At 40.0% G+C, this 17,003-nt stretch overlaps 1 protein-coding gene across 2 annotated transcripts in view; it reads left to right on the top strand.

Annotated features, from left to right (window-relative positions):
• Window positions 1-6,667: 6,667 nt before the first annotated feature.
• The window catches only part of Gclc (glutamate--cysteine ligase), a 114,853-nt gene continuing 104,517 nt past the window's right edge, over window positions 6,668-17,003 (top strand). Inside the window, exons 1-2 of one of the 2 annotated variants that reach the window (XM_067158201.2) lie at window positions 6,668-8,160; window positions 8,332-8,441. In XM_067158201.2, coding sequence (XP_067014302.2) covers window positions 8,011-8,160; window positions 8,332-8,441 — 260 coding nt within the window. In that variant the 5' untranslated portion in view covers window positions 6,668-8,010. The remainder of the gene's footprint in view (window positions 8,161-8,331; window positions 8,442-17,003) is intronic. The other variant, XM_067158200.2, reaches the window with a different exon arrangement.

Genomic DNA, 17,003 nt, shown 5'->3' with positions numbered 1-17,003 from the left:
AAGAAAGACAAGGGCCACAATGGGCGTGAAAATTAAAAACTCTTTAGGCCTCACATTGCTAACAATGTCGGGATTGGAAAAGAACAAGAGTTGAGTGGTGGCGGTGGTGGTAAGTACTGTTTTTAGAGGAAGTACAACTAGGCAACCATCCTCTATTACCACTAATCAGAAGGAAATAATAGAAGGATTCCGACACTTTGAGAAATGAAGGTAACAACCAAAGAAAGACAAGGCTGCAAAGGGCGTGAAAATGAAGGACTCCTTAGAACTTGGAATCTAATACCGCTGGGGTCAGAAAAGAACAAGAGTTGAGTGATGGTGGTGGTGGTGATTATTGTTTTAAGAGGAAGTATCACTAGGCAATCATCTTCTATTAACCCTAATCAGAGGGAAGTAATGGAAGGATTCTGACACTTTGAAAAATGAAGGTATCAGCCAAAGAAGGACAAAGGCCAGAAAGGGCGTGAAAATGAAACACTAGACCTCGGAACCCAATATCATCGGGGTCAGAAAAGAACAAGAGTTGAGTGGTGGTGGGGGTGATTATTGTTTTTTGTTTTTTTTGCTAGGGGCTTTACGTCGGACCGACACAGATAGGTCTTATGGTGACGATGGGATAGGCAAGGCCTAGGAGTTGGAAGGAAGCGGCCGTGGCCTTAATTAAGGTACAGCCCCAGCATTTGCCTGGTGTGAAAATGGGAAACCACGGAAAACCATCTTCAGGGCTGCCGATAGTGGGATTCGAACCTACTATCTCCCGGATGCAAGCTCACAGCCGCGCGCCTCTATGCACACGGCCAACTCGCCGTTTTAAGAGGAAGTACAAATGGGCAACAATTATGAGAGAGAAAAAATGGAAGGGGTCCGACACTTCAAAAAATGAAGGTATCGGCCAAAGGAACACAAGGGCCACGAAGGGCGTGAAAATGAAAGACTCCCTATGCCTCCATGCATAATACCGTCGGGGTCAGAAAAGAACAAGAGTTGACCAAGGGAGGTCGATAAGGATAGATGAAAGTGAGGAGCCGGGCACAAGTAAGTGGAAGCAATGCCGCTAAGGGCCCCATGGTCACCAACCCACGCTCCAAAGTTCAGAGCCCCTGGGGCTCCTTTTAGTCACCTCTAATGACAGGCAGGGGATATCGTGGGTGTTATTCCACCGCCCCCACCCACAGGGGGGCAAGTAAGTGGAAGCAATGCCAGAACTCAGCTGAGGTAGTGGTGATTATTGTTTTAAGAGGAAGTACAACTGGGCAACCATCCTCTATATAACACTAATTAGAGAGAAAACACTGAAGGGATCCGACACTTCAAAAATGAAGATATCGGCCAAAGAAAGACAAGGGCCGTGAAAATGAAAGACTCCATACGCCTCAAGTGCTCTAATATCGTCGGGGTCAGAAAAGAATAAGAGTTCACACAAGGGTGAGGAACTTGGCACAAGAAAGTGGAAGCAATCCCAGGACTCAGCTAAGGACCCTGTGGTTGCCAACCCGCTCTCCCAAGTTTCGAGCCCTGGTCCCCATTTCAATCAGTTCTTGCAGCGGTGAGAGGAGACTGTGGGAAAATGAAAAGTATACAAAGATCAGGACTGGCGAGTGTAAAATGCGTTGTGAAAATTAAAATTTCCTGTTATTGTTTAATAAATATGCAAGTTATTCGATGCTTTCAAAGAATGAAGAAAGGGAAAGGTCACAAAGGGTGTGAAAGTGAAAAATATTCTTGGTATTGGTAATTAATGTTTTTTAAGAGGAAGTGCAACTGGGCAACCATTCTCTATATAACACTAATCAGAGGGAAAAATGCAAGGGATCCGACACTTCGAAAAATGAAGATATCGGCCAAAGAAAGGCAAGGGCCATGAAGGGCGTGAAAAATGAAAGACTCCCTAGGCCTCCATACACAATACCGTATTGGGGTCAGAAAAGAACAAGGGTTGACTAAGGGAGGTTGGATAGGATAGATGAAAATGAGGAGTTTGGCACACGTACGTGGAAGTAATGCCAGGACTCAGCTAAGGGGCCCCATTTTCACCAGCCTATGCTCCCAAGTTAAGAGCTCCTGGAGCTGTTTGAAAAAGAAGAGAGAGAGAGAGAAAGCAACTGGGCAACCGTCCTGTATCAGCACTAATCGGAAGTTGTGGTGGTAGTGATTATTGTTTTAAGAGGAAGTACAACTAGGCAACCATCCTCCATATAACACTAATCAGAGGAAATAAAATGGAAGGGATCTGACACTTCAAAATATGAAGATATCAGCCAAAGGAAGACAAGGGCCACGAAGGGCGTGAAGGACAAAGACTCCCTAGCCCTCGCAAACCTAATAGCGTCAGCGTCGGAAAAGAACAAGTGTTGACCAAGGGAGGTCGGATAGGATAGATGAAAGTGAGGAGCCTGGCACAAGTAAGTGTAAGCAATGCTTGGACTTAGCTAAGGGCCCCGTGGTCGCCAACCCACGCTCCAAAGCTCAGAGCTCCTGGGGCTCCTTTTAGTCACCTCTTACGACAGGTAGGGGATACCGTGGGTGTTATTCTACCACCCGCTCCCACAGGGGGGCTAATCAGAAGGAAAATGAAAGAGATCTGATACTTCAAATAAGGAAGGTGTTGACTGAAGAAAGGGACGGACCACAAAGGGCACAGAAATGAAAGACTCCCTTGGCCTCGACACCTAATACAGTTGGGGTTGTAAAAGAATAAGAGTCAACCAAGGGAGGTCACACGTGAAAGATGATTGCGAGGAATCAGGTAGAAGTAACTGAAAGCAAGAGTGTTGTGCTACCCACAAATATTTACTGCAGAAAAGATGGCAAGAATTGTTCATCAATGGAATGCCTTAGCTCCTTTTCTCTGTTCTCAGAGATCCACTTAGTGAGAAACGAGTACAGTAGAATTCTATTAATCCGGCATCCAACGGTCCGGAATGCCCAATGGCCCGGCACCATCCCAGGATTTTTAATGTTTATTAAAGCGCACGGCGCCGTTCAAAACCACCCGGAAGTGTCCACTACGCGTCTGCTATTGTTAGACACAATCGGCATTGTTGGCTGTCACCACACACAGGTTCAGTTCATTGTTTTAATTGCGAGCAATTTCGCTACAGTATTTTTTCTTGCGATCTAGGATCCGCATTACAGTAGTGCAGTAGTGTAGTGAACATACATAACAAAGTGTCCTGTGGAAGTTTCCTTGGTATTAAGCAGTGACAATGTTCTCGAAACCTAAACCTTTTTCAAGTTCCAAATCAGGAGAGAAACGTAAGCACGTAACTCTGACCATTAACCAGAAACTGGAAATCATCAAACGCCTGGAGAAAAGTGAGATTAGGAATATTTTCTGAATTAATTTAATACTGGCTCGTCAACAATTTACGACATAAAATAAACAAAAGAATGAACTAATAAAATTTGTTTCTTAATCGTTAACAACTGAAAAATTGGCTTCCAGACAAACATTAAAAACCAAAACTGGAACAATTTGATAGCTTAGGATATTGTGCAAATGGTTCAATGCAGAAGGAAAGCCAGTAATGGTTATTGAAAAGGCAAAGAAATTTGGACAAGGCTTAGGTGTTGCAGAAAGTGAATGCAATTTTTCTGATGGTTAGCTCAGAGACTTTAAGTTTTGGCATGGAATTCGAAGACTTGATGTAACCGGAGAGACACTTTCAGGAAACCAAGATTCAGCAGAAAAATACAAAGACGAGTTTGAAGAAATGATTGCAGTTAATAATGATTCTGCTGATCAACATTTTACTACAAAACGCTGTGTTACAGCTGTTTTAGCTGTACGCCTTAACCTATATCGTAGTAAGAGATACTGCCCGATAGTCCGGCATTTTCGGTAATCCGGCACTGGACCGGTCCCGAACGTGCCGGACTATCGGACTTCTACTGTATAACAACTCCATGTTAAGAACAGGTGGCTCTCCAGAGTCCAGAGAAAACAAGGGTTAACCATAAGAGGAGCAATCTCACACTCAACTTGGGGCCTCATTGTCATCATCTTATGCTTCCAACTTGAAAAATGCTGAGGTGGTGGTATTTTAAGAGGAGGCACAACTAGGCAACTATCCTCTATTAACACTAATCAGAGACGAAAGATAGAGGAATCTGACACTTTGAAAAATGAAGATATTGGCCAAAGAAAGACAAGGGCCACGAAGACTGTGAAAATGAAAGACTTCTTAGGTCTCAAATGCTCTAACACTTTTGGGGTCGGAAAAAAAACAAGAGTTGACCAAGGGTGGTCGGATAGGATATATGAAAGTGAGGAGCCTGTCACAAGCAAGTGGAAGGTGGTGGTGGTGGTAGTGATTATTGATTTAAGAGGAAGTACAACTAGGCAACCATCCTCTATATAATACCAATCAGAGAGAAAAAAAATGTAAGGAGTCCGACACTTCAAAAATGAAGGTATCAGCCAAAGAAAGATAAGGGCCATGAAGGGCGTGAAATTGAAAGACTCCCTAGTCCTCGGAAACCTAATAGCATCGGGGTCGAGAAAGAATGAGCGTTCACCAAGGAAGGTCGGAGAGGATAAATGAAAGTGAGGAGCCTGGCACAAGTAAGTGGAAGCAATGCCAGGACTCAGTTGAGGGCCCCGTGGTCACCAATCCGCACTCCAAAGTTCAGTGCCCCTGGGGTCCCTTTCAGTCGCCTCTAATGACAGGCAGGGGATATCGTGGGCATTATTCCACCGCCCCCATCTATAGGGGGACAATTAAGTGGAAGCAATGCCAGAACTCAGCTGAGGTGGTGGTGATTATTGTTTTAAGAGGAAGTACCACTGGGCAACCATCCTCTATATAACACTCTTGAAAGAGAAAAAATGGAAGTGATCCGACACTTCAAAAATGAAGGTATCAGCCAAAGAAAGACAAGGGCCGTGAAAATGAAAAACTCCATAGGCCTCGAGTGCTCTAATATCGTCGGGGTCAGAAAAGAACAAGAGTTGACCAAGGGTGAGGAACTTGGCACAAGTAAGTGGAAGCAATTCCAGGACTCAAAGAGCCCTGTGGTTGCCAACCCACGCTCCAAAATTGAGAGCCCCTGGGGCCCTTTTAATCATCTCTTACAACAGACAGGGGATACCGTGGGTGTTATTCTACCAACCCCACCCACAGGGTGTAGTGAAGTGAGGAGCTTGGCACAGCTAAGTGGAAGCCATACCAGAATCAGCTAGGGGTACCGTGGTCGCCAACCCATGCTCCCAAGTGGTGGTGGTGATTATTGTTTTAAGAAGCAGTACAACTAGGCAACCATCCTCTATATAACACTAATCAGAGGGAAAAAATGGAAGGCATCCGACACTTCGAAAAATGAAGATATCGACCAAAGGAAGACAAGGGCCACGAAGGGCGGCAAAATGAAAGACTCCCTAGCCCTCGCAAACCTAATGGCGTCAGGGTCAGAAAATAACAAGAGTTGACAAAGGAAGGTCGAATAGGATAGATTATAGTGAGGGACCTGGCACAAGTAAGTGGAAGCAATGCCGGGACTCAGCTAAGGGACCCGTGATCGCCAACCCACGCTCCAAAGTTCAGAGCCCCTGGGACCCCTTTTAGTCACCTCTTATGACAGGCAGGGGATACCATGGGTGTTTTTCTACCGCCCCCACCCACAGGGGGAACGCTACCAAGTGTAGAGCCCCTGGTCACCCTTATAGTCGTCTCTTTTGACAGACAGGAGTTACTGTGATACAAGGGAGAATGGAAGAGAAGAAGCTGCAGAAGTGGAAGCCACATGAGAGCCAGCTAACAGCCCCCATGCTGAGAGCTCCTGAAGGTAGAAAATGAGTTGACCAAAGGAGGTCAGATAGGAAAGATGAAAAGTAGGAGTCTGGAGCAAATGAGTTGAATTAATGCTGAACTCGGCTTGGTGCCAATGGCTGCAGGTTGCGAGACTAGTGGGAAAATTTGCAATATATAAAACTGAGCAGCTATTGGTGAATTAGCAGCCCCATTCTAGAAAACCAAGAATAACAGCAGAGAGGATTTGGAGCCTTGACTACACATCAGCTTGTAATCTCAGTACTTCAGGCTGAGCAGTGGTCGCTTGGTAGTGCAAGGCTCATCAGGGCTATTCGGAAAATTTGCAATATATAAAACTGAGCAGCTATTGGTGAATTAGCAGCCCCATTCTAGAAAGCCAAGAATAACAGCAGAGAGGATTTGGAGCCTTGACTACACATCAGCTTGTAATCTCAGTACTTCAGGCTGAGCAGTGGTCGCTTGGTAGGGCAAGGCTAATCAGGGCTGTGGCGTTAAGGTGTTTGTTTACTATTGTACTGAACGATTTGACCGAGCGGTTGAGGTCGCGCAGCTGCGAGTTTACATTCGGGAGATAGCGGATTCGAATCCACTGTCGGCAGCTCTTTTTCTGTGGTTTCCCATTTTCACACCAGGCAAATGATGTACCTTAATGAAGGCCATGACCGCTACCTTCCTTTCCCATCCTTCAGTCGCCAAATAGTCTTACCTTCGATGTTTTAGTGCGACGTTAAAAAAGATAGTTTGTTTTTATTAATTCGTATGATGGGAAGGCGAGGGGAGGGACTGACTTCTCATCAGGGCGGCTGTAGGGCAATAATAATAATAATAATAATAATATTATTATTATTATTTATTTCAGCCGAATGGCCAAAGTTGCATACGTGATTGGTGTGTTCTAATTTTCGCTATTCTCAATCAGTGATTTCGTTCTTTCATGGCACTTGTGATACCATTCACATAAATTCGCACACACGCACACATGGTTCGTGAAAACCTGTTCGTATGCACGCACATTTTATGATGAAAGCCGTGCACTGCCAATCTTGTGAGAGCGCTGCTATGCGATTCTGTCCAACTGCGATACCGGGACTCATTATCTTTGCTGCGATCTAACGTCATCTGTTAAGAGTCAAGTCCAAGTGAACCTTCTCTGGCATTTCTTGTCTGTATTTGAGGAGTTCCTGTTGTGGGCGGCCAATGTATGTAGGATTTTTGAAATGAAATGTCACGACCCTATGTTCCTATGGCTATGATCACGATTTCAACCATCACGAAAAATTACAAGGTTGCTTTTGCCATTTATAAACATTGCCGATCACTGATTTGGGCTTTTTCATGTCCCGCAATAGTTCAAGTTACTGGCTAGCTTTCAAAACAAAATTTTAGAAGAAAGAAACTGTAAACAAACCTTCGTGTTGCCAGTACTATTAATAAGTTTGTCTTCTTAATTACTTTTTGGAAGTAGGAGCGGTATTAAAATTGCAATTGCAATAAAAAATTCCGATGTTAGCCCCTTAAAACAACAAGCATCATCATTACAACCAGTGATGCAACGGCGATGATAGTTAATATTTCGCATGTGGTTCATCGAATAAGATTAGCACAGGATGACTTGAACAGATCTACCATTGATCTTTTTTCTCCTCTTGAATTCGCAGAAGTAAACAACAGCACTTCTGCTTGATGACCTTGTACCATCACCGTGACTTGCCATATTTTGTAGAGGGGAGATGTCCTTGTAAATGTTTAAGCAGTGATCCATCGTCAGACTTGTATGAAATACGAAGCGTGGTAGGAGTAATTGCTGTCCCGCACCATCACATCGATTACTTAAAAATCCTTACGTAATACAGTTTCTTCTCATATTACACAACTGAAAGTCCCGGTCAGTTTACACTTTGAGCCAGTTTGCCGGTGGAACCAGCGGTGTTTGCGCATTCGGTGCGCTTTGCGATCGTCATTTGGAATACTTTCTCACTCAATTTGTATGGAGATATTTAACTTGTGGTATTATTTCAATACGTGTGTTACATGAATATTTTTCTTTATGTTTCTACACAAGTGGTAGTAGGCGGAACGTTTAAGTTTACATAATCATTTGTGGGAAGTGTCACGAGATAAGACTGCAGTTTAGTGATATTTTCAGAGCTTATAAGAAGCGCAAGGCAAACTTTGGTGTCAGTTTAGTGTGACTGATATTCGGTGTTATTCGTTCACTGCTTATTTGTGATAAAGACAAATGGGTTTACTGACAGAAGGTAGTCCGTTGAGTTGGGAAGAAACAAAAGCATTAGCTAATCATGTAAGGGAGCATGGAATTATTCAGTTTATTAACCTATATCGACGTTTGAAAGACCGTCAAGGAGACGTCCTGAAATGGGGTGACGAGGTAAAACTTTTGTAATTAGTAATAGTATTATGTATCTATCTTTTCAGTGATTTTCATAAAAAACTATTGTATTCTTTGATAGACTACCAGCAATATTCCGACAAGTTAATTTCTAGGGGAAAGTTCTCTATTTGAAGTGAGAGATCACTTGCTCGTTCGTGTTTTTTTCAGGTTGAATATATTTTGGTGAAGTTTGATGATGAAAAGAAAACTGCTCGAGTGTGTCTTCGTGCATCGGAGATTTTAGAGTCGTTGCAAGAGAAGGAACTAAAAGATCCTGAGTAAGTTACTGATATTCTCATTAAATAATTGAATGTCAGGACTAGTTTTGGACACTTTCTGTAAAGTGGTGTAAATTTCGTCTGCTATTATGAGTAATTGAATTGCCTGCTTGTGGTGATGAGCATTAACTTATAGTGTAGGAAAGGGTTATATATAAACCTGACAGCTCTTTCTAAGTTCATATAACCATGTTAGAAGTGGAATTTAAAAGTGTTACAGATCACGTACCATTTCGAATTCTCATATGTAAAACTTTCTTCTCCTTTGTCTCAACTTTCATGCACTATTAGGGCACTATGGTATCACATAACATAAGCTGTCTTAAAATATTGTAGTTGACTTAGAGCTGTACGGTACTGTGTAGTATTTGTGGTGGACATCACCACCAAGAAAGTGCATAGCCTTCTTATTTTCAATAATTTTCTTTTCTGAAAACATAAATTATATCTGAAATGGGCAAGTTCTTATATATAATAGATTTACATATTTCAAGTAGGCCTAACTTATCAAAGTACAAGTTGGAAAGTTGAGAGCATTTTTGACAGGTAAGTTACATGTTCAACTGTTCCACGTGTAGGTAGTAAATAAAGGTTACAGATCTATTCATATATGGTTATGAGAGTATTTTGGGGTTGTAGTAAGGATGTAAAGGAGAGGGTAAGACACCGGTTGGAGTATAGTTCCAGTGTATGGGACCCACACCAGGATTACATGATACGAGAACTAGAAAAGGTCCGAAAGAAAGCAAAATGATTTGTTCGGGATGATTTCCAACAGAAGAGTAGCATTACGAATATGTTGCAAACTTTGGAGTAAGGGATGAGCTGCTGGACTAAGCGACATGTTCCGAGCTGTCAGTGGTGAGATGGCGTTGAAAGACTATAGACAAATAAGCTCTGGTGGTGCTTTTAAAAAAAATGATGGGGTAAGATCATAATATGAAGATAAAGTTGGAATTCAAGAGGGAGAATTGGGGCAGATATTCATTTATAGGAAAAGGAATTAGGGATTGGAATAATTTATCAAGGGAGATGTTCATTGAAAAGTTAGGTAAAACATTGATAGGGAATCTGCCACCTGAGCAATAGTACTAAACGCAGATGAATGATTGTTGACTGATTGGCATACTGTTTGAAATCATGTGATATGCCTTTCATACATGTAAGGTGACATCTGATTGTAGCCTATATCACCAAAAATTTCAGTACTGTTTGATAGATGGTGTGTGTTATCTATGAGTTCACATAGATTCAGAGGAAGTTACTGATTGTATTATTTGGAAAGGAGTAAGCATGGAATATTTGTACTGTACAATTTTTCACTTTGACAAACTATTAACCTCATGTTAATGTGGTTTATTTACTTTTAAGGCCAAAAATTAAAACTTAAGTGGTTCAACCATTCATTCATTTCAATTAGCCTAGGCTAATTTGATATTTGGATACTGGTACATGAGCATGGCATGTATTTACACCTTTGAAAGCATGTTGTTGTTTGGGTCATCAGTCCGTAGGTTGGTTTGATGCAGCAGTTCATGCCACCCTTTCCTTTGCTAATCTTTTCATTTCTGCATAATTTCTACGTCTTATATCTGCTGTAATCTGCTTGTCATATTCATACCTCAGTCTACCCTGCTGTTTTTACGGCCTACACTTCCATCAAAAACCAAGAACAACTCCTAGGTGTCTTAGGATGTGTCCTGTCATTCTGTCTCTTCTTCTGGTCAATCTCCTCTTTACCAGTTTGATTCAATATCTCTTCATTCATGGTTTGATCTACTCATCTCACCTTCAGCATTTTTTTGTAACACCATATTTGAAAAGCTTCTGTCCTCTTTCTTTCTGAGCTAGTTATCATCCATGTTTCACATTCATACAGTGCCACGCTCCAGATGAAAGTCTTCAAAAACGTCTTTCTAATTCCTATATCAATGTTTGAAGTGAGCACGTTTCTTTTCTTAAGAAAGGCCTCTCTTGTTTGTGCTAGTCTGTATTTTATGTCCTAACTTCTGTTTTTTTTTTTTTTTTTTTTTTTTTTGTTAAGAAGGAAGCCACACTTTCCAGTGTAGACTCAGTTAAATGTATAATAGGAATCAGTTGAGGGATGTTCCACCATTCAACATTTAACATATATTAAATGAAAACTGGTTTCGATTCACTTGGAATCATCATCAGTTCAAAGCAAATAAATAAATCAAAAAGATACCTGGATTAACACACATTTAACATAAAATTTGCCTTAAAATACACTTAAAATGGTTGACGTGGGTTATATGTCATAAAAACATGCACAAATTTAAAGAACGTCCTTAGGGTTTAAGTCATAAATAATTGGAACACGTTTGCACAGTGTTGAACAGAGTTGTAAAATAATATAGGTATAAAAACTTCAAGTTGAGGATGTTATAAAGTTCTTATGATGTTGCTGTGGATATGAAAACATGTGTTAAAAATGTTCATTTATTCGTAGTCGAATGAAAAAAGAAAAGTGTGTCAAAACTTGTGAAAGTGCCGATGTTAACGCAATTTGCAGTTAAGGCAGTTTAAATGTTAAATGCTTTCAACTGATGATGAAAATGAAATGGCGTATGGATTTTAGTGTCGGGAGTGTCCGAGGAAATGTTCGGCTCGCCAAGTGCAGGTCTTTTGATTTGACGCCTGTAGGCGACCTGCACATCATGTTGAGGATGAAATGATGATGAAGACGACACATACACCCAGCCCCTGTGCCAGCAAAATTAACCAATGATGGTTAATATTCCCGACCCTGCTAGGAATCGAACCCGGGACCCCTGTGACCAAAGGCCAGCACGCTAACTATTTAGCCATGGAGCCGGACAACTGATGATGATTCCAAGTGAATCAAAACTGGTCTTCATTTAATAAATCTTACATATTATATAAAGTGTTGAATGGTGGAGCATTCCTCGAGTGATTCCTATTATAAATGAACATTATAAATTTACTCATTCAGGGCAAATATTTCAGGTTTCCTATGGGAATCAACAGCTGTATCATGATTCCTATTATATAAGTCAAACATCAACACGGAAATAAAAGTTATAAATTATGATCAGTTAAATGTAACTTAAAAGCTCTTCAGTCTGTTGAACACACAGGTCAAGTATAAATATCATACTACAACATACCTGTAAAAAAAAAAAAAAAAAAAAAAAAAAAAAAAAAAAAAAAAAAAAAAAAAAAAAAAAAAAAAAAAAAAAAACACATTATTAAACAAGGGATAAAAATACATATTATTAAACAAAGAATGACATATTTCGTTGTTAAAGGAACTAATTAATGAACCAAATAGACTTAAAATAACGGAGAACACACAAGCGACATCCTTTGACATCACCAACGTGTACACCAATGTACCAATAAATGAATCCGTTAAAATTATAGGAAACAATCTAAAAGAAAATGCATCACTACAGGAAACACAGTAAATAGTTGATCTTCTTAGAACCGCATTAAACCAGAATTGCTTTACATTCAACGACAAAATCTATTCTCAAAATGAAGTGTTGGCCATGGGCTCACCATTATCAGGTATTACAGCAAACATTTCTCTAAATAACTTAGAAAACATTTCCTTAACTGACCAGCATTCTAAAGGAGTCTTACACTGGAGCAGATTTGTAGAGACGTATTATGTATATAAGACAGTCATATCACAAATGCACATTTATTAAACAAACTAAATTCTTTAAACAAGTCAATCAAGTTCAAATGGAGCCAGAAATTGATGAGAAAATATACTTTTTAGACATCACGATCAGTAGGAATAATGACAACCTGTCATACAAAGTATACAGAAACCCCACTCAGATGTTCCACACCATTGACAACGAATCGAACCGCCCTTACACACACAAAGTAGCAGGTGTGAATACAATGATACACAGAGCTATTTCTATACCAGTGAGCACAACAGATTTCAAAGCAGAGATAAAAATAATTTAACAAATCACAAAAGAAAACTACCACCCTCCAGACATGGTAGAGAAACTATTACACAAAAGAAAATCACCAGAAAAACCACACAGGAAAGGGATAAATATGTTGTTCTCAACTACGTTAACAAGAACACATACAAAATAGTTAACATTTTCAAAAAGCAAAGTCTAAAAGTAGCCTTTAGGACGAACAACACATTACAGAAACACATCAGCAAATGCAACCTGAACAACAAAAGGCCCATTCTCCAAGTCAGGTGTCTATGATCTCAACTGCCAGGAACGTAACTGCAATGCCACTTATATTGGGCAAATGAGGCATAATTTTTACATGAGATACAAAAAACACAAAAATGCGATAAGATACAATAGACATTCAGCCTTCGGAGAGCACATATATGAGTTCACTCCATTTCACAGACATCAACACAAATCTGAAAATCGTGCACATCGAAAATAAAAGTAAATTTTTGAGTATAAAAGAAGCAGTTAAAAATTACATTGCAAAACAAAAATAATGAAAGCAACCTGAATGAACATACACTTCTTAAAAATTTGCTTCACCCTACTTAATTAACATCTGGACAACATTTACACTTTTTACATTAGCGTTTAATGAATCCCACTGAAGGTAATCTCTGGCTTAAATGTCTGAAATGTGGGTTAAAATATTCTTATCTGTAGTAAGTTCTCCAAAACTTAGGCACCATCCTTGCCACTCGAGACGATCTATAAATAGCTTGTCATATATCACTAAAATGAAATCTCACAAGGACTCTGCAAAAAAAAAAAAAAAAAAAAAAAAAGAAACTACGAATATAGTTCCACAAAAGCAGTTCACATTGACATTAATCACACAATGGAAAATTAAAGGAAAACTAAACAATCCATTAAAAAGCTTGATAGACTATCCCTTAATAATAATAATAATAATAATAATAAGAATAATAACTGTGAATATACAGTAGTTCTACAAAAGCCATTCATATAAACGTATACAAAACTAAAATTAAGGAAAACCTAAAACCCATTTAAAAAGAGCTCATTAGACTATCCCAAAATAAATCAATAAAATGAATAAATTGATAGTGATAAATGTTCTTAAAAATATGAAAGCCATTCATGTAAACGTAAATTGCATGATCATTAAGATGCTCAGTAAGAACTCTTGCATAGTTTACATAAAGAATTGACATATGAGAAATAATAATAGTAATAATGACAGGAATAAAAGTAATAAACAATGTGTTAGTGACATGACAAGAAGAGGAGCATGACGTAGCAGGGGAAGGGAAGTGACGTGGTGACTACAGCTATTGGACCTACGCCAGTGACAGAGCAACGATTATCCAAACACCCTGCAGTTAATACTGGAGTGGAGACAAAGGATGGCATTATTAAGAAAAGTTCTAGAATTGAAGTTCCTAAATATCAGTTATAAACATAAATATTACTTCTAAATATTTGATTGTGACTTGATAGAATCTGATGATGTACTTTTAAGAACGAAACACATCATTCTTTGTTTAATATTTATTTTTATCCCTTGTTTAATAATGTGTGTGTTTTTTTTTTTTTTTTTTTTTTTTTTACAGGTATGTTGTAGTATATTTATATTTAACCTGAGTATTCATCAGACTGAAGAGCTTTTAAGTAACATTCTCCAAACTTCTGCCATAATTTTATTACCCAAGTAACAACATTCAAACCGAGCATTTGGCCATGCGTTTACGGGCGCACAGCTGTGAGCTTGAATTCGGAAGAGTGTGGGTTCGAGTCCCACTGTCGGCAGCCCTCAAGATGGTTTTCCGTGGTTTCCCCATTTTCTCACCAGGCAAATGCAGGGGCTATACTTTACTTAAGGCCTCGGAGCTGCTTCCTAGCCCTTTTCTATCCCATCGTTGCCATAAGATCTACATGTGTCAATGTAATGTAAAGCAAATTATAAAAACAATATTCATCTACTTTAAGACTTCATTTCTTAATCTAATATGTCCTGCATTACCTGACTTCATTTGACTGCACTCCATTACTTTTGTTTTGGACTTATTTGTTTTCATCTTTTAGTAGTACTCCAAGACTGTGTCCATACCATTCAGCAGTTTCTACAGATCTGCTGGTCTGAGTTAAAAAGCAATATCTTTGGTAAATCTCAGCATTTTCATTTTCTCTCCTTGGATTTTCATTTCCTGTACTGCCTGCTCTATATAAACATTGAAAAGGAGGGGGAGGGGGGACAAACTGCAACCTAGCCTTGCTCCTTTGTGGATTTCTGCTTCTTTTTCAAAGTCCTTGATACTTATCACTGCAGACTGATTTTTGTACTGATTGTAGATATTTTTTCTTCTTTGTTGGTATCTGATTCCATTCACCTTCAGAATCTGTCAACATTATTGAATGCCTTTTCTAGATCTATGAACACCATGTACGTGGGCTTGTCCTTAATTTGATCCTCTTAAGATCAGACTTGAAGTCAGGATTGCTTCACATGTTCCTATATTTCTTCTGAAGCCAAACTGATCTTCTCCCAACTCAGCTTCAACTTGTCTTTCCTTTCTTCTGTAAATAATACATGTAAAAATTTTTCAGGTGTGACATTCAATACTAAACAAATGTGGTGTAGTTTTCACTCGTGTCAGACCCTTCTGTTTTGGGAATAGGTATAACATTCTGTCTAAAATCAGATGGCACATCTCGTATATCATACATCTCACACACTAAATGGAATGTTAGTTTCTCCAAGCCATTTGGTAATTCTGAGGGTATGTCATCAATTCCATATGCGTTCTTCCTATTTAGGTCTTGTCAAATTCTTACCTCAAAATTGGGTCTCCTATGTTAACAGCATCAGCAGCCTCTAACATTTCAAAATTAGGCCTCATTCCATCTGCCAGAGAATTATGAAAGTTGCAATAAAAAAATGGCAGTGCTTTTTAAGGCAACTAATAGTGATACGTCTAAAGTAGTGCTGCCCAGTTTCCTACAGGGTGTTTCAAAATTAGCCCAATGAAAATCAATCAGTCACAATCATTCGTCATTGATCTGAATTTAGGGCAGTCACAATTGTAGCAGATACCCTATCAATTCTTCACCTAGACTTTTCTTAATTTAACTAAATTTTCTTAATTATTACTTTGCATTGTGGTAGTTACGTGCACTTACTGTATATTATGAAGTTCTGTTCAAAGGCTCTCCATTTTTTTGTCTGAAACTTCAAGAACACACTACTTGACAAAATGGGTGTGCTACTTTTCTGATAATAAATGACATGAGCTTTAAAAGAAATTAACAAACACAGATTATGTTTCTTTCTTCATTAAAATACCAAATACCCATAGTGTTTTTTTATTGGATATTATAAATTTTCCAGCTAACTCATTCCTGGTAGCCAGAGTTTCACCCCAGTGTGCTAATTTGTGTTCATCAGTATGTAAATAACACACCTACCAAGACGCAGGACTAGTGGATACAGCGGAGGCAACGAGGACAAGGGAAGGTTTTCATTCCCCACCCAAAAAGGGGAGGGGCCGGCCACCTAGAATGTAACTCCTTCTCTCTGGCCAGGAGATTAGGCAGGTTAGGTGGTTTGATGGAGTATGGGGATGGGCTTTTTTTTTTTACTGGGGGGGCTTAGCCCGCTCCCTCGTCGTGGCAATCGACACAGTCTACATTGCCTCCGACATGCTATTAGTTCTAAGTAGAAAGAGATAGCTGGGAAGAGTGGGAAATGATACAAGGTGTATCTGCCTGTTTCCATGTTACACACGTTACCAGGCGAGTTTGTATTGGTTGGATGGTGTTAACGTGTGGTATTGAAGGGTCAGGGAAAAACCACATAGGCAGAAAGAGAGAACCTACATGTAAAACCTGATGGCTGGGACCTCGGGTTCGGTCACCCCGTGCTCGCGGAGTCCTTCTCCCTCGGAGCTTTCAGATTCGGCCTCCCGGGATATATCTGATAGGTCCATCACCAGTCGAGCCTCGTCCGAGTCCGAGTTTCTCGTTCGCACAGGCGGGGTTTGTACTTTATTTGGCGCCATCCGCCGAGTCCGTTTCTTCTTCTCTTTCCTTCCCTTGTGCACTATTGCCTCTGCACTCAGGTTGGCGGAACTGGGTTCCGCTTTCCCGGCGTCCGGCTGGCTGACCGCTGGGTCGGGTTTGAGGGTTCGGTTTGTTTTGGGGGGAAGAGGTAGCCTCCAGTGTGTGTTGCTCCTCCTCACTCGCTGGCTCAGCGGAGCCATGCGACTGTTCCTTCCCGTGCTCGGGTTCCGGCACTTTGGGCCTGAGCATGGGGATAGGCAGCCACTGCGTAGGCTACATGGAGCCACCAGCAGTGCCAATGCACTATGAGAGACTTTGTCTCATTTTCAAAAATTGATGCCTGCCTGGCCATCGGATGATATAGAAGTTGATTCCCATAGGGAACCTTATATATTTGTCCCCAGTTAGTAAATTTTTAAAACCAATTTCATATTTGTAAATATCTCTCAGTTCATTCTCTAACACTGAATGGTTTGCAGCACTAAAAGTGCAGAACGCTAACTTACTGTAGGTATTTTTTTGAGATAAGTACACAGATGATCATCATCATCATCATCCTAAA

This window comes from Anabrus simplex, chromosome 14, assembly GCF_040414725.1.
Source record: "Anabrus simplex isolate iqAnaSimp1 chromosome 14, ASM4041472v1, whole genome shotgun sequence".
In the NCBI taxonomy this organism is placed as follows: Eukaryota; Metazoa; Arthropoda; class Insecta; order Orthoptera; family Tettigoniidae; genus Anabrus; species Anabrus simplex.
The sequence above is the reverse complement of the archived record's forward strand: the minus strand, read 5'-3'. Positions and strand labels throughout refer to the sequence as shown.